At 36.4% G+C, this 26,321-nt stretch overlaps 1 protein-coding gene across 6 annotated transcripts in view; it reads right to left on the reverse strand.

The window, feature by feature from the left end:
* itsn1 (intersectin 1 (SH3 domain protein)) overlaps window positions 1-26,321 on the reverse strand; it is a 331,858-nt gene that overhangs the window by 218,632 nt on the left and 86,905 nt on the right. For 5 of the 6 annotated variants that reach the window (XM_039743835.1, XM_039743833.1, XM_039743832.1 and 2 more), the window contains exons 2-6: window positions 24,602-24,661; window positions 24,230-24,250; window positions 10,829-10,921; window positions 7,107-7,170; window positions 6,502-6,656 (exon numbers count right to left, since the gene is read on the reverse strand). In XM_039743835.1, coding sequence (XP_039599769.1) covers window positions 6,502-6,656; window positions 7,107-7,170; window positions 10,829-10,921; window positions 24,230-24,250; window positions 24,602-24,629 — 361 coding nt within the window. In that variant the 5' untranslated portion in view covers window positions 24,630-24,661. The remainder of the gene's footprint in view (window positions 1-6,501; window positions 6,657-7,106; window positions 7,171-10,828; window positions 10,922-24,229; window positions 24,251-24,601; window positions 24,662-26,321) is intronic. The other variant, XM_039743834.1, reaches the window with a different exon arrangement.

The following is a 26,321-nucleotide window of genomic DNA, read 5'->3' on the forward strand; positions in this document are numbered from 1 at the left end:
AGGTTGGCATCCTTCAACATCTGCAGTAAGATGCTGCAGACGTTCTACCAGACGGTTGTGGTGAGTGCCCTCTTCTATGTGGTGGTGTGCTGGGGTGGCAGCATAAAGATGAAAGACGCCTCACGCCTGGACAAACTTGTTAAGAAGGCAGGCTCTATTGTAGGATTAAAGTTGGACAGTTTTAACATCTGTGGCAGAGCGACGGGCACTAAGCAAACTCCTGTCAATCATGAATAATCCACTGCATCCACTTAACAGTGTCATCTCCAGGCAGAGGAGTAGCTTCAGTGACAGACTTTTGTCACTGTCCTGCTCCACTGACAGACTGAGGAGATCGCTCCTCCCCCACACTATGCGACTCTTCAATTCCACCCGGGGGAGTAAATGCTAACAATTTTTTTTTTTTTTTTTCTTTTTATTACTATTTAATTTAATATTGTTTCTTTGTATCAGTATACTGCTGCTGGATTATGTGAATTTCCCCTTGGGATTAATAAAGTATCTATCTATCTATCTATACAATACATAGTCATTTGCATCTTTTGAAAACCTCTGTTTTAAACATGACCTCTTACAAAAACATTTCATTATTAAAACATTATTATAAAATTACTAAACATTAACATTATTCCATTATTAAAACATTATTATAAAATTACTAAACATTAACATTATTCCATTATTAAAACATTAATTTCATTATTAAATGTAAGTTATACACTTTACTACACTAAAAGAAAACAGTCTTTCATCATTATCTAATACTGGAGTTTTACTGTAACTTATTCACATATCCACCTTATTAGTCAATCTCAATTTAATCCAGTTCAGCATCTCAGGTGCTGAAACCTATCCTGGCAGCATTATTTACAAGGTATGAACATCCAAAATTAAGTGCCTCTCCATCAATGACTACACTTGCATACATCTCCACAGTTGCTCAAACTGAGCTCCACCAAAATGTGAGACATGTATATTTAACAAGTGTTTGGGATTGAGCCTAGAGAAATGATGAAGCACCAACTACTGTGCAATGTAACTAATGAATATGATGTCAGAGAAATGTTAAAACTATATCAGTGCTTTCATAATAATGCATCTTAAATCTGGCATACTTTTGGGGAAACAACCTGCAATTACATTTTTAAGTTGCACTACTGGTCAAAAGTTTTAGAACACCTTATTTTTTTGCAGGTTTCCTTCAAATGTAATCAGTTAAAATGCAATGAATGATCTAAAATGGTGAAAGGTAAGCAGTAAACTGTGGGAAGTTTAAAGTTTAGGTTAGAAAAACTTGACAGAAATTGAAATTTCAAAACATTAAAATGGACCTTCTTCAAGGAACAACTAATAGGTTACAACATGGATGTTCTGACGCAATTGAAGTTAATTAAGCTTTGCAAGTTGAAGCAAACAGTTTGCACAGGTGTCCCAACTTCTGTTGATTACTTAAAAACCATATGTCTGTCTTAAAGCAGAGTTGGAACAGACAGTGCTACTACGCCCTCCCAAGTATTACCTGGAGATTATCTGGAATTTACAACTTTCTACAGTGAAATAATGACAAAAAAATGACAATTAACAAATGAGATGAAAAAAGACCATTATTACTGTTAGAAGTTTAAGCCATTCATTTAGAGAAGTCACAAAAAACAAAGTGTCAGTTTGTACAGTGTCCTACACAATCCAAAGGCAAATAGAAACTGGAAGAAACTCTGATAGAAAAACATTTGGCAGACTCGAACTCACAACCCAATCAGAAGACAAGTTTGAGAGTTACCAGCTTGTGTGAAAAGGTGCCTCACAACACAACAGCTTAAAAGTGGTTGAAAAAAGCAAGTCTCATTTTCCATTGTGAAGAGCAGACTTTGTGCTGAAGGCTTCACAGGTGAAGGCAGTAAGAAAGTCATTCGTTAGATGAAAAAACAGAGCCTTTAAATACCAGCAGTTGACTATTGCAGATTGAAAGTTTTATGGACCAAAAAAATAAAAATATGAAATCTTCAGTTCATCATGAAAGGTGTTCATATACTGTCGAGTTGGTTAAAGGATAGTTCCTCAGTGTGTGACACCACCTATCAAAACTGTAGAAGGAAGTGTGATGGTCTGGGGTTCTTTTGCTGGATGCAGAATTGGTGGTTTGTACAGAGTGACTGGCATTCTGAATCAAAAGTGTTACCAGTTTGGTTGTTATATCAGCCAAAAGGTGGCTACTTTGATCTATCAAACATTTTAATAAAATTTTGTTCACTTTAATGATCCCTTGTCTTGTGCTTTTTATTTAACATGTTTTTATTTCTTCTATAACTTTATTTCATGAAACAAACTGTATGAATTTTCATAAAAACCAAAAAAATGAAGTGTTCTAAAACTTTCAACCAGTAGTGTATATGTGGATGGTAATACCTAAGTATCATACATTCAGCTTTACTTTTTGCAAGACATGGCCTAAAATTTGATTACAACTGGTTACACTACATAAACAATCTCAAGTTGAGAGTGATTTAACATTTACCCTAAATTATACCCCATCAATGAGATATATCTTCAGCAGCCACCTTATCTCTTCCAGGTGTTATGGCTTCCCTCTTAGCTTATACGTACGGAACACATTACTGCTTTCACTTGCTTATTCAGCAACATAGTGGTTACCAACATTCTTTATGTTACCTTTCTGTTATAATACTAGAGGGCATACTATTGTGGAAAACACTAAATAAAGAAGAGTCTTGAGCCATTGTTATATGTGAAATTCAAATATGGTCATTCTTTATTTGCATCTATAGGGTGAAGCCCACAAGTACCTTTTTAAACAGTACCTTTTTAAAGCACCATGGCAGACTAAAAAACTAGCAGAAAAGCTTACTTATCAGGCTCATTTATATAACACATTTCAATACATTTTAATTTTAACCAATCAGCTGTAGATAAATGAGATATCTCCAGAAACACACGTCTGAATTAAATATTATATACAGTCCCAAATTAGTTAAACTTATTAAAAGTCCTAAATATAAGAGATAAAGTACATCATATGTAAACTCTTATCTGAGAACAAAGCACTAAGTTAATCCAAAATGTGCTGGTACTAATTAATTCAGGGTGCCCTAGCTTGACAGGCAGGCAGTTTCAAGCACGTTTTTTTTTTTTTTGTTTAACCTTTTCCCTTACACACCGTTGTTGTTAATGCGTTCTCAATAAGCTTTATTACATTCATCTTTACTGCAATGAGAAATTATGGTATAGTTTAAAAGTAGAAAAAACTCAAGAGAATAATTTTCAATATATTGTAATCTTTCACTATGAAAGTAAACTAGCATTTTAAAAAATAATCATTGGCCGCACTGAATAGCTTTAAATCTCATAGCATCTCTGACTGCCTGTTCTAATTTGTAAATAATCCCTCATTTCTGTCACTTGCTTTTATTCTTTTTTGCTGTATGTGATTTGAAAGGAGAATTCACATCAGATTCCTAGGTAACATATTTAACATTTAACCATGTGAATTTACTAATTTGTAACACACACACACACACACGTCTAAAATTAATATAATTCCATCTACCCCAAGTTGACATACTTTTACTTTAAAAGGCCTGAATTACAAAACTAAAAATTGGTTTAAAAAAAAAAACAAAAAAAAAAAAAAACCTTCCCTTTATTGAACACACTATATATGCACTCACAATTAATTTTAAGTAAGCATCTTACCGATGACTTAGAAAAGCCACCTAGGACTGAAGTGCCCTTTGTTATGGAAGACAAAATAATTTATCAGCATAGCAACCCTAATTACATCTAGACTTCTGTTCTGTACTTTTGTTTTGATTTAGTACAATGCTTTAATTATTTGCAATTCTTATACTAGAATAAGGACAGCCCAAGTGTTAAGATATAATACTTTCTCATAATGGAAAAAGGTTGTATATTTTAGGTATATTTCTTCACAAATAGCATAAAATTTATATTTACTTTGGTCTATGTCCAATAATTACTTTTTAATTATGAAATTCCCCACATGCATGATTCCTTCAGTTTTGCCATTCTGTTGACACCTGGCGGGCAGAGGCCATATGAAAGAAAACAAGCATTATTATTCCTGTCTCATTGTTGTGATTTTAATGATAAAGAATAAAGGCGCTTATAAGACTTCAGAACGTTCTGCACTAGCAGAACCAGCAAGAAAAAGAGTAATGACTAATAGCTAGAGAAAATTTACATATATCGTGTGCACAATGATACAAAATGGTAGGTAGGTAGGTAGATAGATAGATACTTTATTAATCCCAAGGGGAAATTCACATACCGTACTCCAGCAGTAGTTATACTGATACAAAAAACAATATTAAATTAAATAGTAATAAAAATGCATGTAAAAGCAGACAATAACTTGAGTAATGTTAGCATTTACTCCCCCGGGTAGAACTGAGTCGCATAGTGTGGGGAAGGAACAATCTCCTCAGTCTGTCAGTGGAGCAAGACAGTGACAAAAGTCTCTCACTGAAGCTACTCCTGTGCCTGGAAATGACACTGTTCAGTGGGTGCAGTGGATTCTTCATGATTGACGGGAGTTTGCTTAATGCCCGTCACTCTGCCACAGATGTTAAACTGTCAAACTTTAATCCTACAATAGAGCCTGCCTTCTTAACAAATTTGTCCAGGCGTGAGGCGTCTTTCATCTTTATGCTGCCACCCCAGCACACCACCACATAGAAGAGGGCACTCACCACAACCGTCTGGTAGAACATCTGCAGCATCTTACTGCAGATGTTGAAGGATGCCAACCTTCTCAGAAAGTATAGTCTGCTCTGACCTTTCTTACATAGAGCATCAGTATCGGCAGTCCAGTCCAATTTGTCATCCAGCTGCACTCCCAGATATTTAAAGGTCTGCACCCAGTCACCTCTGATGATCACAGGGTCCATGAGGGGCCTAGGCCTCCTAAAATCCACCACCAACTCCTTGGTCTTGCTGGTGTTAAGGTGTAAGTGGTTTGAGTCACACCATTTAACAAAGTCTTTGATTAACTTCCTGTACTCCTCCTCCTGCCCACTCCTGATGCAGCCACAATAGCAGTGTCATCAGCGAACTTTTGCACATGGCAGGACTCCGAGTCGTATTGGAAGTCTGATTTATATAGATTGAACAGGACCGGAGAAAGTACAGTCCCCTGCTTCGCTCCTGTGTTGCTGACCACAATGTCAGACCTGCAGTTCCTAAGACGCACATATTGAGATCTGTCTGTAAGATAGTCCACAATCCATGCCTCCAGGTGTGAGTCTACTCCCATCTCAGTCAGCTTGTCTCTAAGGAGCAGAGGTTGGATGGTGTTGAAGGCACTAGAGAAGTCCAAAAACATAATTCCTACAGCACCACTGCCTCTGTCCAAGTGGGAGAGAGATCGGTGTAGCATATAGATGATGGCATCCTCCGCTCCCACCTTCTCCTGGTATGCGAACTGCAGAGGGTCGAGGGCGTGGCGGACCTGTGGCCTCAGGTGGTGAAGCAGCAGCTGCTCCATGGTCTTCATCAGATGTGACATCAGAGCAACAGGCCGGAACTCATTCAGCTCACCCTTTTGGATCCCACAGTGCTTAATGGGACATTCAAATTCTTCGATATTTTTAGTAGCCATTTCCTGCCTTGTGCATTTCAAAATGACTTTCTCACATCAGCAGAGTGTTCCTTTGTCTTCATTTTTGCAGTGATTGTTCAACAAAAACAACGGCCCTTACAAAGAATACTCACAGGATATAAAGGTGTAAGGGATCACAAGTAGCATCTATTATGTTTAATTATGGTCAGATGACTGTCAATTTTGTGTCATTTATGATTAATTTGTCATTTATGTAAATCTGGAGCTTTCCAAGAACACAGGTAAAAATACTAATGCAGATATTAACTTGAGTTTTTCTTCTTCTCCAGTTAAATATCTACAGAAAATGGTTTATTTTGACTTTGGAAATGTATTGTTATAGCATAAGAGTTCATATTAAAAATACTGAATGAATAATTGTACACAAATATTTTGTCATGCAGAAAATTATGATGACTTTCAAGGGAACTGAATACTTTTGCACTCCACGGTATACCAATAAAGACAAATGAAATTAGCAGTACTACAGACAGTTTGCTGCCAGACATACAGCTAAGAATTTACTTAATGACCACACCAGCACACAGTACCCCTGTTGGTTCCAAATAAAAGGCACTGGAACTGCACTTAACAAAATCAAAACACACATCCACACAAACAGTTGGGATAATCAAGAATAATTTTCAGAGTTCTTCAAAAGTAGACTAGCAGAAGAAGCAGTAGGTTGATTAACATATTCCTAATAGAATAAGCTTAATGTATAAACCGTTTCATTGCTTGTAACTTTAAGTTCTAATCGTTGAAGAAATTTAGGAAACACATGAAGTTTAAAATGAATAAACTGTGTATATTGTTGCTAATGGGAATCAACGAACAACTGACTTGTCCAACTATGAATTACTTACCAAATCCTGCAGCTATAGGTATCGGGGGTTGCTTCATCACAGGGGGTAATGATGGCGGGAGTGGATGCCCCTGTAACTTCAATTTAATTAGTTTCATAGCTATAGAAAACTCATGTTGATCCATTTTCCCATCATTATTCATGTCAGCCAAGGCCCTGCAAAATAATAAAAAATGTTAATATAGTCCATTCATTAATTTCTAAACTCTCTTCCATTTTAATTTTGTGCTAGGATGTAAGCCACTAAAATAGCACACCAGACTCACAACCAGGCAGACACATGCACACTTACTCTTTACAACCCAGCCTGCAACAACCAGTTAACCTAAATCAACTGCCACAGAAAATTTGGATGCATTAGGAACAGTAAGACTACAGACATAACCCAGGAAAATGCTGACGATATGGATAGTATACACAAGAATGCCAGTGACTAGACCAAAACAGCCGTCAAGCAACAAGATTGGTGAATCATGTTAATGATACTGGAAAAGTAATCTAAATATCAAAATACATACGGAAGGGTATTTTCAGTTCATTGCAGATAAATTAACCACTGCAATTTAAATCTCAATTTCACATTAAAAAAACAAATGAAGGGCTTACCATATCTGTGCAAGAACTGGTGGAGGTAATCCAGATTGTAAAAAGAAATTCCTAGCTTGATCACCTGTTTAAATAAAAAAAAAAAAACTCAAATATTGCTAATAAAAGAAAATAAGTAATGAGCAGTATTATTTTACATTGTGTCAATTACTTCTCAATGTGAAGCATAGGGCACACTATTTTACATTAAGATATAGAAACAAATATTCAATGACATGATTACACTAACTTTCTTTACTTCCTGAAATAAGTTACTAACCTAATACATATTACACATACTACCATTAGAAGCACAATAATGTCACAATAATAAGTCACTGTTGAAGCAGGCTGGCACGGGCACCCTCAGCCCCAAAAGAGGAACTCCGAGTCTCAGGACAGGCAACAGAATCAAGATTTATTGTACGCCGCACATACAGACTTACTTAAGATGGAAAAAGTGAGCAGCCATTGGCAGCTTATGTTTAATACAGATCTTATCAAACAACTCGTTATTTATCCTTATCCGACTCCTAACATTCCCCTGCTCTAGTTCTGCCCCTAATTAATTCCCCCATTTTTTCTCAGCTGAGCGGGTGTCAAACACCTCTCTGTCCATCATGTCTGTCTGACAAGGCATACCTGTACTCCTTACTAGCTCAACATTTGCTACCATTATTTATAGTAAGGGGCCCATCCTTTCCCAGCTCTCCTGCATGTTTAACCTTTGGCTTATGAACTATTAGTGGTTTCCAGCTCATATAGAATATTAAAAAAGTTTGTAGGCATAATTCTTTTTAATCCTAACTCTTACATCTTAATGCTTAGTAAAAAATCGTATTTACTTTTCTCAAGTGCTTATAATACTTTTCTAATACATAGAGATTACCAATTTCAAGAATACATTTTTCTATATCACTTATTAATCTACAATTTTAAACCTCCAATTTTAACACTTTCTTGCAAAATAAACCATGATTCAAGGTTAAAAGGAAGGGTCACCAATTTTGACATAAGCTCTCATTATATTAATACATGGCACTACCTAGACTAAACCATTTTTAATTTGTTGTCTATATAAAACAATGTATAATTAAATAGTGCTGGTAATTTTTAAAGGTCCACAGTGGCTACTGTACTGATCTACGCTGTGGTCTAATGAATTACCACCTCAGGAGGCAGCAAATATCTAAGTAAAGTGACCAGAACGGTCACCTGCATTGCAGAACTGATCATAAATGCAAATGAAACAATGTCAGAAAAGACAATAATAGTAGTTCATACTCATTACTGACCATGCCAAAAACTAAAGCTCCCATCCACTAGCAGGTCAAAAAAACAAAAAAAAAAAAAAAAATCGGCAAATCATACACATTGCTGTACCAAGCACTTTATGTGATAAAGCTCAAAGGAAACTGCACCATACTGCTGCATTCAGGCCCCATCGGTCACAGCCACTAACAGCCAAATCTAATCACTTTAGTCACCATCACCCAATTGAAATTCTGCTAAAATATACTGAGAAGAAACTTAACAGTTTAAGCAATTGAGCACTGAAAAGTAGTGCCACCAAACATTATACAGTAAATCTGATTAAATATCATTTTAAAATAAAAAAGTAGCATGATACGGCAGCATACTTCATGGTGAGGGTAAAAAAAAAAAAAAACAACGAAGGTGTGACACAGCCCTAGTATTACAGATTGTTGTCATGAAAATGAACAGCACAGAAAAAAAAAAAAAACACTTTGCCTGCAGCTAAAAATAACTGCAGATGCATCTTCAGATGCATTTACCGGATTGATAAAATGAATTGTTGACTGACAAAAAACATTTAACCTGTAGAAACACAACAAATGCCTACTTCAAATGCAACAGTTTACAGGCTTAAATGGATTAATGTTTCTATTATTTAGAAACAGGATATTATAAGAAACACCCTAGGGATGACCACTAGTAAGCTACAAGGCTCAACTGCCAAAAACCAGAATGATCTGGCAGCATACCTTTTGACAACACTGATAAGCAATAAACAATAATATTTATATACAGTAAGAATGATAAAGTATGTTATAACTGCATTTATGTGAATATATTTTTAGTTTTGTTCAAATAAAATGTGAAAGCATAAACTACCATCATGTGCTGGCTCACTGCAGACTGGTTTCAGGTCATCCATCTTAAAACAAAAACATCCTGTGAGACCTCAATTACTGCTAAATTAATTTCGTCAGATTTACGTTGAGAAAGACTATTTAAATTTGTCCACTAGGTGCTTCAGTTTTCTCCCCACAGTCCAAAGACATTCCGTTTAGATAGACTGGAGATGCTAAATTAGCCTGGTAAATGTGTCTGTGTATGTGTGTGTATGCTCACTCTGCAATAGACTGGTGCCCTTGTCCAGGGGATTGTTCTTACCTTGAACCCTATACTTGCAAGGATAAGCTCCAGCCCTCTGCAGCCCCGCCCAGGATAGCAGGTTTAGAAAATGGTATGATACATATTCCTTTTTTACATGCCAAATAGCTGCTTCAGACAGCAAATTAATTCATCAGTACAAGTTACTGAAGTGCCATGCAAATCGCATGCACAGATAGAACGTGCTGTCCTTGGTTACTTGTATACACATAGACAGGCTACAACACATCTTAAAGTCTCATTAGGCACTTACAAAAACTTCATGTTTATGAAATATGAACTACAACCAGACAGCAGTACATCAACCGATGCAATCTTTGTACTACTTGCAGAATCTGGCAAATCTGTTTTTGATTAAGTAAATTATAAAAAAAGCTCAAAATGCCTGAAACTATAAGCAAGTTTTCTAACTTTTACTTACAGGGAAATACTTGAACACTTAGTAAATAAAAAAAATACATTACTAAGGGATATTGTGAGAGACAACTGCACTATATCTAAAAAATCTTATCAAAATAAGCACACAATATATTTTAATATTATTAAAATAAAACAATGATACTACTCAAGAAAAGGCTCCAATCTTTTATTCTCTTATTGTTAGATGAGGTGGTTTATATATTTTTGTATTTGTATGTTTTGGAGATGAATGTCCATTTTTATTATTTTTTTTCTTGGATTCAAAAGCAAACAGCAAAGAGCGAAGGGTCCCTTCAATACAATAGAGTACTTTTTTTGGTCTAAAGGCAAAAATGACATTATTATCAGGCACAAGGTGTAAAGTTTTCAGACATCTCCGTTTCATTAGTAAATAAATGCACAGTGCAGCAGGCTATAGAAGCATTGTTGTGCAATCATGTGACCTGTAAGAGGTGCACTTAGTCACAATAGCTACATCTCACTGGATTACATCTGCACTTTAATGAAACAGACACACTAAGACTGGAAATAGTAAAATAATCACTTGCAATCACTCACATACAAAAAAAAAAAAGTGTAATCTGTACAGACAAGATTCACATAGGCAGTATAATTTCAAGTTCTTTCTGTCAATGTATTTCTTGAATCTAATATTCCAAAATATTCTTATAAATATTAACTGCAGTGAATATGATAAATTAAACAATGACCAGAAAGGACTATTATATTAAAATCCTTACATTACAAATGCTAAATAAATCAAAAGATACTAAAACTATTTAAAAATCAAGGAGAGATGATAAAATTATGTTTTGAGTGTGATGTAGCAATCATATACAGTGTAAAAACAGATGAAATGGAATACCCATAAAATGCATCTATTTAAAAATGAGGTTTTATCTTACCAGTGATAAAACCTGAAGTAGGTTTCAAGCTGTGAAACTGTTGGTCATGTTTTGCTCGTTCCTCCAAGGTTATTGCCCAGACTTCAAGTCCACCTAATGGTGTAAAGGCAAAAGTTTAAAAAAAAAAAAAAAAATCACATTTTCAACATATTAAATGCACATTGGGTGTAGAAGAATTTATACAAAAACAACATTGACAAACCTGCAGAAATTGTACACGTCTAGAATAAAAAGGTTAATAAAAATGGTCTACTTTGTTGTTACATTTAAGTAAGCAACAAAAATTATTTTGCTTATTTTTTTTTTAACATAAAGACTACTTTCTTTGTTCATGTCTTATTTAATTTATTGAAGACTCATGTACGTTTTACATATTTTCTTTTTTTGTTATGTCCACAAAACACCAGTGTACAAGACACAGGAGGCTAATAACTGATAAAAACCTTTATCATGAGTGGTATCAAATAGCTCACTGGTGATAGGATGAGGCCAGGGTTTAAAGAAACAAAGATAGAATGGGCAGCTGTCTGCATATTGGACTTCACAAATTTAGGCAGGGATATTGTTGTAGTAAGAACTGTTCACTGCTTTCCCAACAATAAACCTTGAATACCAGTAATATCAAGAAACCCCTCGATCAAAAAAAAACAAGAAAAAAAAAAAGGCTTTCAAGACTGGTGACAGTGAGAAGCTTAGGCTGGTACAGCATGACTTGAAGACCACCTTAAAGCAGTCAAAAATGGCCTATAAAAGAAAACTAGAGATGAGGCTTCAACACAATAACATCAATGAGGTGAATGAAGACCATTACTGGCTATAAAGACAAGAGCAGCCAGGCAACAGCAGTTGATAAGAAGGCGGCCAATTAGTTTAACATGTTTTACAACAAGTTTTACATGGCATCCAGCACTGGCTCAGTGTCACAGAATGGGTCACAGCACTGCAGAGGTAGACTTTGCTGCTCCATGTTGCTGCACTCCTGACACCATTGCAACAGTATCTGTTATACCAGGTCCCACTACCCTGCTCTTCACAACGGATGAGGCGAGTGCAGAGCTGAAGTGGCAGTGAGGGCAGAGCTAAGGAGGCTATGCCCTGGAAAGGCAGCTGGTCTGGATGTTGTGTGTCCAAGACTGCTTAAGGAATGTGCAGATCAACTTGCTGGGCCTCAACAGATAGTGTTCAACCTGAATCTTCAAGGTGGGAGGATCAGAGCGCTGTGAATATCATCATGTCTTGTGCCAGTTCCCAAAGTTGGGAAGCCAATTGAGGTGAAAGACTACAGACCGGGGGCCCTCACATTACACATCAAGAAGACACTGGAGCAGCTGCTACTGTGTGGCCTCAGAACATAAGTTAGGCATGCATTGGTTACCTACAATATACATAAAAGGAGCACAAAGGTGTTGAGGATTCAATCCTCTACATGCTACTCCAGTCCCACCCGTTTTTGGATGAACTAGGGGGTTATGAAAGGATTATGTTTTGTGGTCTTTCAAATGCATTCAACACCATCCAACCCTCCATTCTTAAATATAAACTGGAGAGAATGGGTGTGGATTCCACCTTCACCTCCTGGATTCATAACTACCTGACTGGATGAATGCAGTCTGTCAAACTGGGGAACTGGATCTCTGGAACAGTTGTGAGGCAAAAGACTGTTCTGGCCCCATTCTTGCTCTCAATATACACAGCAGTCTTTAAATAGAAGTTGAACTTTTGATACATTCAGAAAGCTATTGGGCCATGTATAAAGAATGGGGAGGAAGAGGAATATAGGTATCTGACAGGAGCTTTCAAGAACTTTAAGAATTGCTTGGTTCTGAAAAAAACAAGACCAATGAGATGATTGCGGATTTCCTTAGGTCTAAGCCAACCCCACTCCCACCCCCTTCCCCAGGCTGTCAGCATCTAAGTGGAGAACACTGAGGTGGTGCCGACTTAAAAATATATACTGTAAATGTCCACCTTGATGATAGACTGGACTGGTCTGTGAATGCTGATGTCCTTTACAGGAAGGGGCAGAGCAAGCTCTTTTTCCTCAGAAAACTTAGATCATTTAAAGTATGTACCAAAATGCTGCCTTTGTTCTATACAGTATTTTGGTGGGTCAGAGAATTAAGCAGTCGTCTTCTCTCACTTTGCTCTAGCACACAACATTTCAAAAGGTCATTTTTTCCTACGCATTGGGATTTTATAACACTGTTGTCAACACAAGTGTTTCCTGGTCCCCACTTCCAACACTGTAACAAGTGACATGTTTCTACCTTTTTTTTTTTTGTTTACTACTATTTGTTTGTTTTCGTTGCTTTAACAATAATATGTAGAATTCTACTGATGTGTTCGAGTTACTGGACACCTGGACGCCTGAATTTTCCCAGAGGGGGTGAATAAAATATTTATCTATCAAACTAGCCATCCATCCATATCTATTTTGTGTATGTGGATATTTTTTATTATTATTATTAAAGTCATCAGACAATCTCCTTGTTAAAATTCAAGGTATCCCACAGTTGTATGAAGGCAACTCAGCCTACCTTCTCAAAATTGAGATTCCATCACAATCTTGGTCAAGAATTTTGGAGTGTGTAGTTCACACAGTAACTTAATTGCATGCACGATCAATTCAATACTACAAACTGCAATTTATTTACTCTGTCTGCAGATTTTATAATCATCTAGAAGGTTATATGAAATACTCATTCCAATAAAGCTTGCTATGCAAGTCTAATAAATGGTACACCACTGGATATCTAAAATTGATAAATGAGAACGAGAGAAAGTTTCAGGACTATACATAGATAACGGTAAGGCATAAGCATGTCAAAGACTGACAAATCTCAAGCCTATTAGGGCTTTGTAAACTATGGATTTTCTTGAAGCAGTTCATAGAAACTGATAGTCTAGCAGCATGTTTCTGTGAGATCAATAAATCTCTCTATTATAAAAAAAAAAATCCTGGAGGGTGGAGAGAAATACAAGGGCGCCGAGACATGATCTTCACGTTAAGATCACAGAAGACAATTAAAAGAAGTCGCAAGATGAAAGAGATTGGCCACAGAGAGTCTCGCGTGGACCTTAAACATGAGACTTTGTGCAAAGAGATTGACCCAGGACCGTCTTGCGATGATGTGGAACGTCACTCAGTGAAGGACTACAGCAAAAAGTTTGCCCCTTTCACTGAGGAGTTTTCAGAACGCTAGGCGGGCAGGGCTTTGCAGCAGCGCAGAGAGGGGAGAGAGACTGAGGTGAGAGAGTATTACAATGAAGTATTTTTATGTTTCTGACAGTTTCCCCATATAACACAAGTCTATAGAAATCTCGTTACTACGAAGTACATTCAGCAGCACATACTTTCATTACAACTAAGTGACCTTGCTCTGTGGATGATTCATCCAAGCATTTCAGTTAGTTATGTGGTTGCAGCTCAGTTGTGCACATTAGTACAACGATCCTCAAACAGAAACATTGTTTAAAAAAAAAAAAAGTTCTTTCTTCGAACTTTCCTTGTACTGTTTTTTTTGCTGTTTTTGTTTTCTGTGGTTTTCAGTGATACCTTTTGCTTATTGCTCGTCAACATTTAAAAAACATCCATCGGAACTCACTGTCACCCTTCTATAGAAACGGCAGACACAAAAAACGATAACAGTGTTAATGTTTGTGATGTGCAATCTGTTGGAATGACAAATGCAATGCATATGTCTTTGTTATAGGCAAAAAAAGAAGAAAAAAATTCAGGCTGCAAACGTATGCGAACTGCTGCATTTGAAGATTGTGAAAAAAACGTTTCTATGTGGTTCAGTGATGCTCCTTCAAGAAACATTCCTATTAATGCGGCACTCATTCAAGAAAATGTGTGATTTTTAAACTCTCTTGGGACCTCTGTCAACGGGACAACATGCTGTGAGCCTGCCGTTTCATTGTGAGCCTGCTGTTTCACTGCCCCGGCAATGGACAAACAATCTTACACAGATGCTGCAATCGCGCTTCGAAATGCACTTCACTGTGACGTTCCCAAGTAAGGGGGATATAACTGTGCTGCCCACAACATACTTCCACCTTCAGATAATGTTCGTGTTGAATTCCTCCTGCCCAATTGTACAGCAGTGCTTTAGCCATTGGATTTGGGCATTATTCACACCCTGAAAGTGTATTATCACAAGGAAATGCTGAGAAAAATTCTCGTCAGCATAACTTGTAGGTAGGAGGAGATTAAAATTAACATGAAACTATTTAAGCTGCTTCCATTTCCAACATCCTATCTTTGTGAGGCAGCGTTTTCTGCAGTGACAGCAATGAGAATACGGAGTAGACTGAACATAAGCAACACACTTCGCATGTCACGGTCTTCCATTGCTCCCAGATGGGATCTTCTGGTTGCAGGAAAACAAGTTCAGGGCTCCCACTGATTCTGCATTATGGTAGGCTGTATAATTTCTATTACAATATTATAACTTAATAATAATAGAAATGTACCGTAGATCCCGTTATATAAGCCGAGAATTTCGTCCTAGATTTTTGGCTTGGAGTTTGGGGGTCGGTTTATACAACAAGTATCGTTTCAGATTCAAGATTTCCAGCGCAATGCCGGTTTTGCCGATGAATACGGAAGTAAATAATGACGAAACCACAGAGCCATCTTTCAGATGAAGAAGTAACTTTGCATGCACGCCGGTACTTTAAATTAAATAAAGAATTTATTCAAAAAAGTGTTTTAGTTGTTGATTTTATTTATAAAATTTATAATAAATTATCGGGAAGTTTAAAATGAAATTTTTTGTTTTGATTTACGATCAACATCTTGCGTTACGAAACGGATGCAGTCACGTGTATCCGCTTGCGCGATTGTAAACAAACAACCAAGAGCGTTAGTAGCGTCAGTCGGAGCCCAGATACATGTGTTTGTGGATGTAATTTCCGTCATTGCAGTGATTTACCTATATATATAATTCAGCAAGACACATAATTGCTAAGGAAGGAAAAGAAGGTAAAAGTAAACGATCGCAATCGAAACGAAGATGGACATTGTGTGGAAATATCTCCTCCCTTACTGCAGCTCAAAGATGTCAAATTAAATGGTGAGTACAGTATGAAATTGTTTCTAGAATAGAATGCCTTTTATTGTCACTATACGCATCTACAATGAGATTAAAAGCAGCTCCTTCAGTGTAGAAAAAAGTTCTGTATAGGACTTGTATGGTTGTTTTTTAGCTTTAGCATAACGCCGGATCTGCGGCCCCGCTTCTGCTTTCTTTCCCTCCTCTGCCTGTGTTGTCTCCTAGACCCGACAACAATCCACGGAGAGCCCGCTGGTCTTGCTATGTGGTCTGGGATGTTGTGCGTGTAATGAAAAACACTCAAAACAGATGTCTGGCTCTGGACACCGATGTCTATAAGGTTCTGAATGGTGTAGCGGATGTTCGCCAAACTGAGCACAAACAAGGACAAAAAGTACAAAAACAACAAAAAAGTGCACTGAAAAGGAGAGCCCTGAGCCGCTGCGACCATGCGTGCCGCCATGCTCCTAGCTTAATCGAAGTAGGCTTGGCACTTTTTATAACTTTTTGGTTAGTACATTAGAAAAATGATTGGTGTTTTGGTAAATTATGCACATTATATTATATATCAAAAATGCCGGCAGTCTCAAATTCTCGATAAACATTATAAATATACCCGAAGAGACACTTTTAAGGAAATTTAGAAAATTTTACTTGGAGAAGGGGGTCGGCTTAAATACCGGTCATCGGCAAATACATGTAATTTAGTAGGTAGAGAAGGGGTTCGCTAATATACCAGGTCGGCCTGAATTCCGGGATCTACGGTAATGTAAATTGTGTATAAAACTTCCCTACGAACCTACCCTAAAAATACACTGGTCTAAATGACTTGAGCACACACAGATCCAGGGCTCTCAGCACATATAAAGTGCATAAGGACAATACGTTATAAATTAAATGTCAACGACTAAGCGAAGAAGAAAGCAGCATGGAGAAAAGAGACTCAAAAGTGTTGGAGAGAAAAAAGAGCAAAAAAGAAAAAGAATAATCTAGGTGCAAATTCAGAAAATAAGGAAAGTAATTATCAGCCCAGAACAAGTGGAATTGGAAAAAAAAAAAAAACACGTCCAATCGGGCTCAGAGTTAAAAGACAGAGTAAAAGACAAAGTAGAACTTCATAAAGACGTTCACAAATGTAGGCGCTAAACACATGCAGAGCAGGTTAGAGATTATGAAAGCAGTGGAATTCGAAAGGTTAAAAAAAAAAAACAAAAAAAAAACGGTGCGATACACATGTGGGGAAAGTTAAAGAATATGAAAGTAGGAAAATTAGAAAGTAAAAAAAAAAAAAATAAAAGATCGCAGCAGCGCAAACAAACTGCCTCATTTAACTATGCACCTGTCTAACTTTGGTTTTGCACAATAATCACTGCACTATTGCACCTTAACACTTAATACTACTTTATTCACATAATTTTACTTATTTATTATGTTCTACTATACTGTTATCTTTCAATCTATGACTTTTTGTTAATCTAACTGATATTCTTCTAACTTTGCACAGTTTTTGATAAGCGGATCAGGTATGCATGTGACCAATAAAGAATCTTGAGAATTTCAAAAGATGGAGTTTACCGCATATGCATTTATTGGTTACTTTGTAAAAAAAAAATTAACTGCTGATGATGAAGATCATTTTGTCTGTGCTGAAATTCCAAACAGAGAAACCTATCCTGAATTATGGTACAAAGTCATTAAACACATGTCTCACTGACCTCATTAAAAAGATTCAGCATATTGGGACTCACAAGATTCCAAATATTGTTTTTATAGAAGTTCTGAAATAAAAGTGAAACTAATGAAATAGCAACAATTTAAAGAAAAAACAAATCTTATAAGTGTGTATCCGGAAAACCAAACACGGGGGTTGGCGAGAGAAGCAAGCAGGGGGCGAAGCCCCCTAGTACTATTATATAGTCAACTAGCAAAATACCCGCGCTTCACAGCGGCGAAGTACTGCATTAAAATTTTTATTAAGAAGAAAATTTAACCTTTTAAACTGAGGGAAAATATGCTAATAATTATTTGTTAAGGATCTCTTTGTATACCACATTGTGAGTTCGGCCCTCCGGTTGTAATATGACCAAGCTCTGCGCTGAGCTTACTCTTGAGCATGCAACTTACAGTTGGCCATGTGAACAGTAATCTTGTCTTAAATCTCACAGCTTGGATTGCTGCTGTCATAATCGGTTTGAGTTTCATGGTTTGTTTCAATTACGAAGGTATTTCCGAACCGAACAATTCAGTGGCAGCCATCAACTCACATGCAGAACCATAGGTGAAGGGCTTAAGCATTTCACTCTTATAGTGCTCCCGTGTAGTATAATCATCTCCTGTACCGTCATCAGTCCACACATTGAACCTGTCCCAGTCATTCAATACATAAGACACAATGTTCCTCTGGATATCAAGAGTGAGCCTGATATGGTCGTGCAATATGTAACAAAGAGAATGGAAAAGCTGGTGCCATCTCCAGGCATGGAAACCACTTGGTAAGTGACAGTTCTTTGGTCGATGGTGATCACATTGATAGACATGGTAATGGGGGTTGGAATGATAAAGGAAATGGGTACCTGAGCAATGTAAAGTAAGTCTAAAATACCTATACAATAACTATAATTGTAATAAACAAACAATAAAACAGCAGAGAAGTCGTGGATTAAACAAAAAGGCTGTATTTATCAGTAGGGAGACGTGAATCCCATGGCGAAGCAAGGAAGGGAATGTAGAGACCGGAGCGACGGACGGTCTTATATAGGCAGGCAGCCAACAACGTGGGAGGCCTTGAGATGGGGGACCCAACGCTACCTCACACGGTGACGGAGCTGCAGGCTATGGACGTATATATGTATGTAAGTAGGATTCAGTTAGCGTTGGGAACCCGAGTACCAAATTTCTTGAAGATGAGCCCATAAGCAACAAAGACTGTTGGAAAGTTCAATATGGCGGCTGGCAGTGGTGTCATATCAACGAAATAAGTACGTACATCGGTTTCTGTTAAAAGTTTAATATGGTGGCCGACAGTGGCATCATACCACCGAAATAAGTACCAAATTTCAGCCTTCTACCTACACGAGAAGTTGGAGAATTAGTAACATTGGTAAGTTCAATATGGCGGCTGACAGTGGCGTCATACCACCGAAATAAGTACGTACATCGGTTTTGGTTGGCGTAGGGAAGCCACCTACCAAATTTCGTGAAGATGGGGTCAGCCTTCTACCTACACGGGAAGTTGGAAAATTGGCGACGTTGGAAAGTTCAATATGGCGGCCGACAGTGGCGTCATACCATCGAAATAAGTAAGTACATCGGTTTTGGTTAGCGCAGGGAAGCTGCCTACCAAATTTCGTGAAGATGGGGCCATAAATAAGAAAGTTCAACATGGCGGACGTTGTCGACCGTTATAGACTGAATTTCGAAATGAAACCTGCTTATCTTTTGTAAGTAAGCTGTAAGGAATAAGCCTGCCAAATTTCAGCTTTCTACCTACATGGGAAGTTGGAGAATTAGTGATGAGTGAGTGAGTGAGTGAGTGAGTCAGTGAGGGCTTTGCCTTTTATTAGTATAGATAGGCATCAGCATTAATTTTTTTATTTTGCTTTAATTTGATAACTGTCCACCATGGTGATTGATCTCTCCTATTTTCACGTAGATTTACCTCACTAGTTAAAAATTTAAAGTAATACTATATTCAACAACACCTCTGTTAATTAATATAGCATGTGTACTTTGACAAATATGTGAAACTCATTTTATTTCAATTTGCAGTGTTTTATTCTATACGGAAACTATTCAGGATAAAAATGTGTTAAAAATACAAATTTAAGTATTGGTTTCTACTTTAGCCTAATAATGTGCAATCAGACATCAATGATAAAAAAGTAGTTTGGCCCCCGTTTGCCAATAATAGTTGTATTATCATCACCTGAATTTTAAAAATGCAATGCTTTCCTAATTTCTCTCTTATTTCATATTTAAACTTGTGAAAAACTGAAAATAGAACACAAGAAATTTGACAAAGGAGACTACTCAGTCCTTCCATGTTTGTTGGTTTAGCTAATAAGCTAAGATGTCCTTATATCTCATCCCGTCACTTCTTAAAGGAAGTCACAGTTTCTGTTTGACACAGAGAGCTTGTTTGAGATGTGTGGCTAACACAGAGGATCATCACATCTTTTACCTTTGTTAAAGTAGAGGTTATAGTTGTTAAGATTCATAGACTTTGTGGGATATGCTCATATCGTAATCCTGGGTAAAAATACTGTTTGGATTTTAAGTATTTGTTTCGAGCAAAGCATTTTTGATTCTATTTGAAGTACATAGCCATCTTAAAAGGTACATAGTATTACACACGGTGTAGGGAGCTTAATAAACTGGGGGGAATTCTGGCAGAAGACAAAATGCAATGGAAAAGTTATAAGACAGAACCCATTTTCCTTTTTGAGGTATGGTGTACATGTGTATTACAGACATTTGTTATATTTATAGTGAACACAATCTTTAAGAACTATATACTTTATTTTTTTCTAATGTAATTTTATTATTTTAACTGGTAAATTTAAAATATTTCAGACAACCTAACATTTCTTAAATGATCCTTTTAGGGTAGCTTGTGCCTTATTTGTGAGAAATGGGTTGGGGTGTTGGTTGATTCCTCCCCAACCTTCCCAGATACACTTCATATCAAAGCATTTATCTAAATGGGAGCGGTCACATCAACACAAACACAGCAAGTACGTAGTGGAGTGGACGTCAACTCGCACAAGCTCCCTTCTACTGATTAAAAGAACAGACAGCCTTCCTTGGAGAGAAGGTCGTAAGTGAGCACATAGCCAGGTCAGCAGCTGGTTTTAAATGCTCCCTGCATCAACCAGCAGCTGTCGGACGTATTATGCAGGAAGCCTGCAAACTTACAGTTGCACCGTCAGGGAACAACCAGTCCCTGCCTGTGTTAACCGAGTGTCGGCACACGGTGCGGTTGGGGGGCTGTCGGGGTCTCAAAAATCTCACAATATCAATTCAATTTCAAAACTGTCAGTGCAACAGCAATGTTGTACAGCACCTTTCACAGAGTGCACAGCCTGCAACTAAGGAAAACAGTGGCCAATTCATTGATGGTCATGTACTGTCAAATAACTTTTGTTTTTATATAAACTACTATAATAAAAAAAACTACAAATCACATGTAAGTATAAATACAACACAAGCACATTGTTTTCATAAACCATTTAATAACCTCCGCCAAACTATTTTCTGAGCCGCTTTTGTCATTTTGATTCACCAATTCATTAGCAAACACCCTTTTGTTGTGAGAAAACTTACATATCACTTTAGATGAGGGATAATCAGTGGTTGTTAACATAAGTAAAGGAATATACAGCGAAGGTGGGGATGGTGTTGGATGGTTGGGGGCTGTACAGGGTTTTAAAAATGAATGGTTACTACAGCCCTTCCAAAATTTTGTATTATTATTCAATCTTTATTAGAACTTCCCAGAATAAAAATCACATTACTGCAAGTGTTATTATTAACAAATTTTACAAATAAAGAAAGGTTGCTTTTGTTATTGTTGTTCACCTTTTATATATAAAGAAAGAAGGCTTCCTCAACTTTTGTCTACATGTTATTTCTCAGGATTATCCCTGTGTGAAGACCTTGCCCAATTATACATTTTTGAAAAACAGAATTGCAGAGGGTAGGAGGCTATTCTCAAAACAGATATATGCCAGGTAGAAACAAATCTAGATAACTCTGTTCCATGAAACATTTTTGTCCCTTGTTCTTTGGACCCACTAAGTATCTTGCTTTGTGTATGAACAATGATGCAATCTATCCAGTAAGCTGAAGTATTGGCATACCGGTTTGATAAAAGATGATAGTGAAAAAGTGAACATATATATTTCCTTACAAGAAAGAATAGCCCTGTCTAAATTTTCAGCTTTAATATTTCACTATGCTATGGAAATTAAATCTTACATTATCACTTCTTGACTGATGCTGGCACACTGAGTAGAGCATATCTTCTTCCATAAATAGAGTAATATTCACTTAAAATTTGCAATTATTGCAGGCTATCTTTCAAGGCCTAACTGCTGTTATTGATTATAATTTTACATCCATAAGAACACATTTGATATCTGGAAAGTGCAAATCATTGAACCTTTGAAACACATATATCATTAACAAATACCATATGCATTCTTTCAAAAATTTCTAAATAAATCTAATGAACAAAAATGCTTCTACTGTTGTAAGTCCGAGAATTTTGTACAAAAAAACTGTATACTTGCCAAATTACCCTTCTCTATTCATTACAAATGTGTTTAAATATGCTATTAACTCTGTTAAAAAAATAACTGAAACCAATGCTAGGGCTTCTACAGTGATGAATCACATGACACTCAGAAAAAGAGCTGAGAGCTTTAACTTACCATTAGGTTAAGACAATGAATGAAAATCAACTAGCAACTGAATTAGCATAACATGTTAATTTGATTTAAAATTGTTCACTGTATTCATCCCTGTGAAATTAAATTTAAAATTCAACTTGAATTAGACCCAACTTGCCAAACAGGTTTTTAAAAACATGCTTTCCTTGGCACTATACATTGTGTTTTTTTGTTCTGGTAAATGTTTTCAGCCATTACAAACACTTTTTTGAGAATGCATTAGAACAGCAGCCACAGCCTAAGGATTGCTCAGTTGTTATAACATATATTTGAGGCTACCTTCTTAACAGCTGGAAGAATCTGAACCTTTACTAGAAGTGAAATGGCAAAATTTTCTATTATGTAAAAATAGGGGAAAATGAAATTTACTTTAAAGGGAACAATTAAAAATAGCACCACATTGATCAGGGGTTGCCATATCTCTAGATACCTCCCTTTACAGAAATCATTAAACAAACTCAACCACAGAGTCATTGAACCACACTACCTTTCACAATACTCTTCTCCACTCAAGGTGTTCCCCGTTTGGTTGGGAAGGAGGATAAGAATATGATTGATGGAATACTAATATAACTATTTTGTCCAATGAATTATAATAGGTGTAATGTAAGTGGGGTGGTAAATGGATTCATGGATAGGTGACAAATATTGTGAAGCAAGATTAGATATGAGGTTTAAATGCATCACAATGTTAACTAATGTGAGGTTAAACAAGCAATCAAAGCTCCGTGTACATCATACCAGTGTTTCTCAAGTTCAATTGTGGGGCCTAATATGGCTGAAGAATTTAGTTTCAACTTAACCCCTAAATTCTAACTTAATTAAGCATGTTCTTAATTTTCAATTTCTATGCATGTGTCAATCCAGAAATAATTTTTATTAGTGCAAAACAAGCATTTATGTATGTTACATGTGGATAGTTATATTTTTAAGATTACCATCATCATGATTTTATTCTGTTCTTCCATAAATTATTTATGCCTTTATTTACTAATGAGCATTGTATAAGTATGATGCTGAAGTGGTTGTAGCCTTTCAGTCTTCAGTGCCATTTGCCCTGGTACCATCCCCATTTGTTATTAATTTTTATTACCATGATACAATTAAGGGAGCAAACTCCCCAATTCTGTATGCAGAATAATACAAAGAAGAGCAACTAATTAAACAATAAGAACCATTTAGAATAAAATGACCGAGTGAATGTGAAATTAGTGGGGGTGGGGACTGTGGGCATAGTGGGCCACAGCAATAAACTTGAGAATCACTACACACTACCAGCACACATAAGTGGCTTTGCTCATGTATGCAATGTAAGTTTAGAACAAACATTAAGTATATAGAAATGAAGAAGACAGTGTCACCATTCACACTGAGCCTTTATCTAGGGTGAACCAGAAGAGCTGAAAAACAGGCCCTGAAATGCTTATTTTTGCAGAAGGACTTCAACATTTGTTATTAACTGAAGATTTTGTTTTACTTGGCATGAGTTTTACATCTATATAAAACATTACACAAATTGCACTGCAACTAAGATTTAAGTGAAAAAAAAAATCTTGATTCTTGATGTTAGAATGAAAAAAAAAATAGAAAGCTGAGTAATATGGTGAGCTGTGAATCTTATTCTTTTAAATAAAGTACAATAAGAATTGTTAAAGAAGTATGACAGATTTTGAAAAAAGGAGGCAGAGTAATTCTACCACAATTAAGTTACATTAAAAGTTAAAACATTTAATATTAGAGAAATAAGAAAATGGGGAACGTGATGGCTGCGTGCAGATCAAGAATCATTTAAGATAGCGCTGATACTTAGGCAGTATACATTACCAGACTGCACAGTGCTAAGCACCTGCTCAAGGGGACATATTACAAGAATCCTTTTCAGCCACTGCACTTACCACATTCACTTTGCTGAGTGCCTAGTAGTCAAAAAAAGATGGGGAAGGGAACAGGGACGATCATAAATTGGGAGATCATTTACATCTTTACTTTAAAACAGGTCATAAATTTGTTTTAAAAAAGTTTTAAGAAAGCTGCACATATATATTGCATTTATCAATCTTGGCAACCCAAGACTTTATTCTGTAAACACCTAGTAAACAAATACTGTATTCCATAAATAATTTGTTAGATGATGCAAAAACAACAATCTATCCTTTCGCATCTACAAAACAATCTGAATTTGGAGAGGTAGATGGGTTCACAATTTGGAAACGATGTGTTCTGTTAGTGTACAACATACGATAGGCATTAAATGGTATTTCACTTACCACCAAATGGTTTAGGAAACTGAGCCATGGTTAAATCAACTTAAGTTTTCAAACTGTTGTCTATAAAGAAAAAAAAATGTTAGCTTAAGTTAGTTATTTATACATTTGTAAATATATACTTAGAATAGCTACAGCACAAACTTGGTCTGAAATCAGATATTAATGGAGCATGAAAAAACATTGGAAATGTAAAAAAATCCTAAAAATATGCGCTATTGGCAATCTCATATTTTAAACCCTTAAGTATTTAAGTTTAAAGCTACACAGTCAAACAGCTCAAGTATGTAAAAAGTGTGACAAAAAAGCTACTTCATGTTACTCTAAAGAGCTTCCTAGAGCCCCCATGCACAGTCAACCATGCCAAATCAAGAAACAAAAAGGCATTTTGGACAGTTAAGTGTGAGGGGGCATCAATTATTTCCAGAGAATGCCTAACAAGTAACTTTTTAGTTTTATGCTTGATGTTAAGTTTTACAATTTTAAATGCATATAAAAATCACTTTGAATCATTTACAAAAATAAAAAATGGGTGATAACAGTTAAAACGGAGCACACAGACTCATGCTTCCAATATCACAGATCAAAGATCCTTGCCAATAACCAATCCAATATGTTCTCTTTTCTCTTTGTTTACTTCATTTCGATACAGGGTGTTAATTTTGTATCACAACTCAGAGATTGGGTTCATTTAAAGTAAGGAAACATTACTAAACAAATGAAAACATTAAAAATATGTTTATAAGAATATGCACAAAAAGGGATCACACTGAGGTGAAGTAGAATGATTAGAAATGTTATTCTTAAAGGAGTACACCATATTTAATTTACGGGGCCCTTCCAAGCTTTTTAAAAATGATAGCTCTTTGTCAATATATAAAGAACATTTATACATTATTCATTTATTTATCAGTTAACAGTACTTTGCAGCTAAGTGTCCAAAATTATTAATGAACATTTGCTTTATTATTTGATAAATTCTCTCTCTTAGAATTAAACTACAACTGAATATGCTGAACTAATCTGCAGTCTCTATCTCTATAAACATATTCACTGAGGTCAGTTTATAAGACTAGAAATTGGTTACATACAAAATAAGTGACTTGTGAATAAAAGAGCAGCATAATTTGTCTACAACAATACACAACTTTTTTTCAGAAATCATGAAATAATCCATTTATTCATTCATTTTCCCACCCACTAATTCATGGTAGGGTTATGGGGAAGCTGGAGCCTATCACAACAACCACTGGGCACAAGACTGTAACAAAACATGGCAAAAATGACATTAATATGCTCATTACGAGTTCGATGGAAATAAGCACTTCATTCTAAGGTAATGCACCAAAGAGTGGCCACAGTCAGACTGTTGTTTAACAGAAGCAATAGTGGGAAATCTCTATATGGGTTCTGGTACAGTTTTTAAGTTGAAAATATCCTTTTAAAACCAATATGTATTGATGCCCTAATGAGCATGGATTTGTGCATTAGTGTGCACTGTGATAGCCCAGTCTGGGATTGATTCCTGCCTTGTGCCTGATGTTGCTGTGATAGGCTCTTGTCACAATCAAACCTAAATTGGCTTAAGTGGGCTTGAACAGGTTTTGTAATAAATAGAGTGTGTGTAGTTGCCATAATGAATGGACAGGCATCTTGCTGGGGAGGAGGAACAGTACTTTACCTGGCCAGGAGGCCATAAATAGTGGGCTGCATAAGTGGAGAT

Source organism: Polypterus senegalus, chromosome 2 (genome assembly GCF_016835505.1).
Source record: "Polypterus senegalus isolate Bchr_013 chromosome 2, ASM1683550v1, whole genome shotgun sequence".
Taxonomy (NCBI): domain Eukaryota; kingdom Metazoa; phylum Chordata; class Cladistia; order Polypteriformes; family Polypteridae; genus Polypterus; species Polypterus senegalus.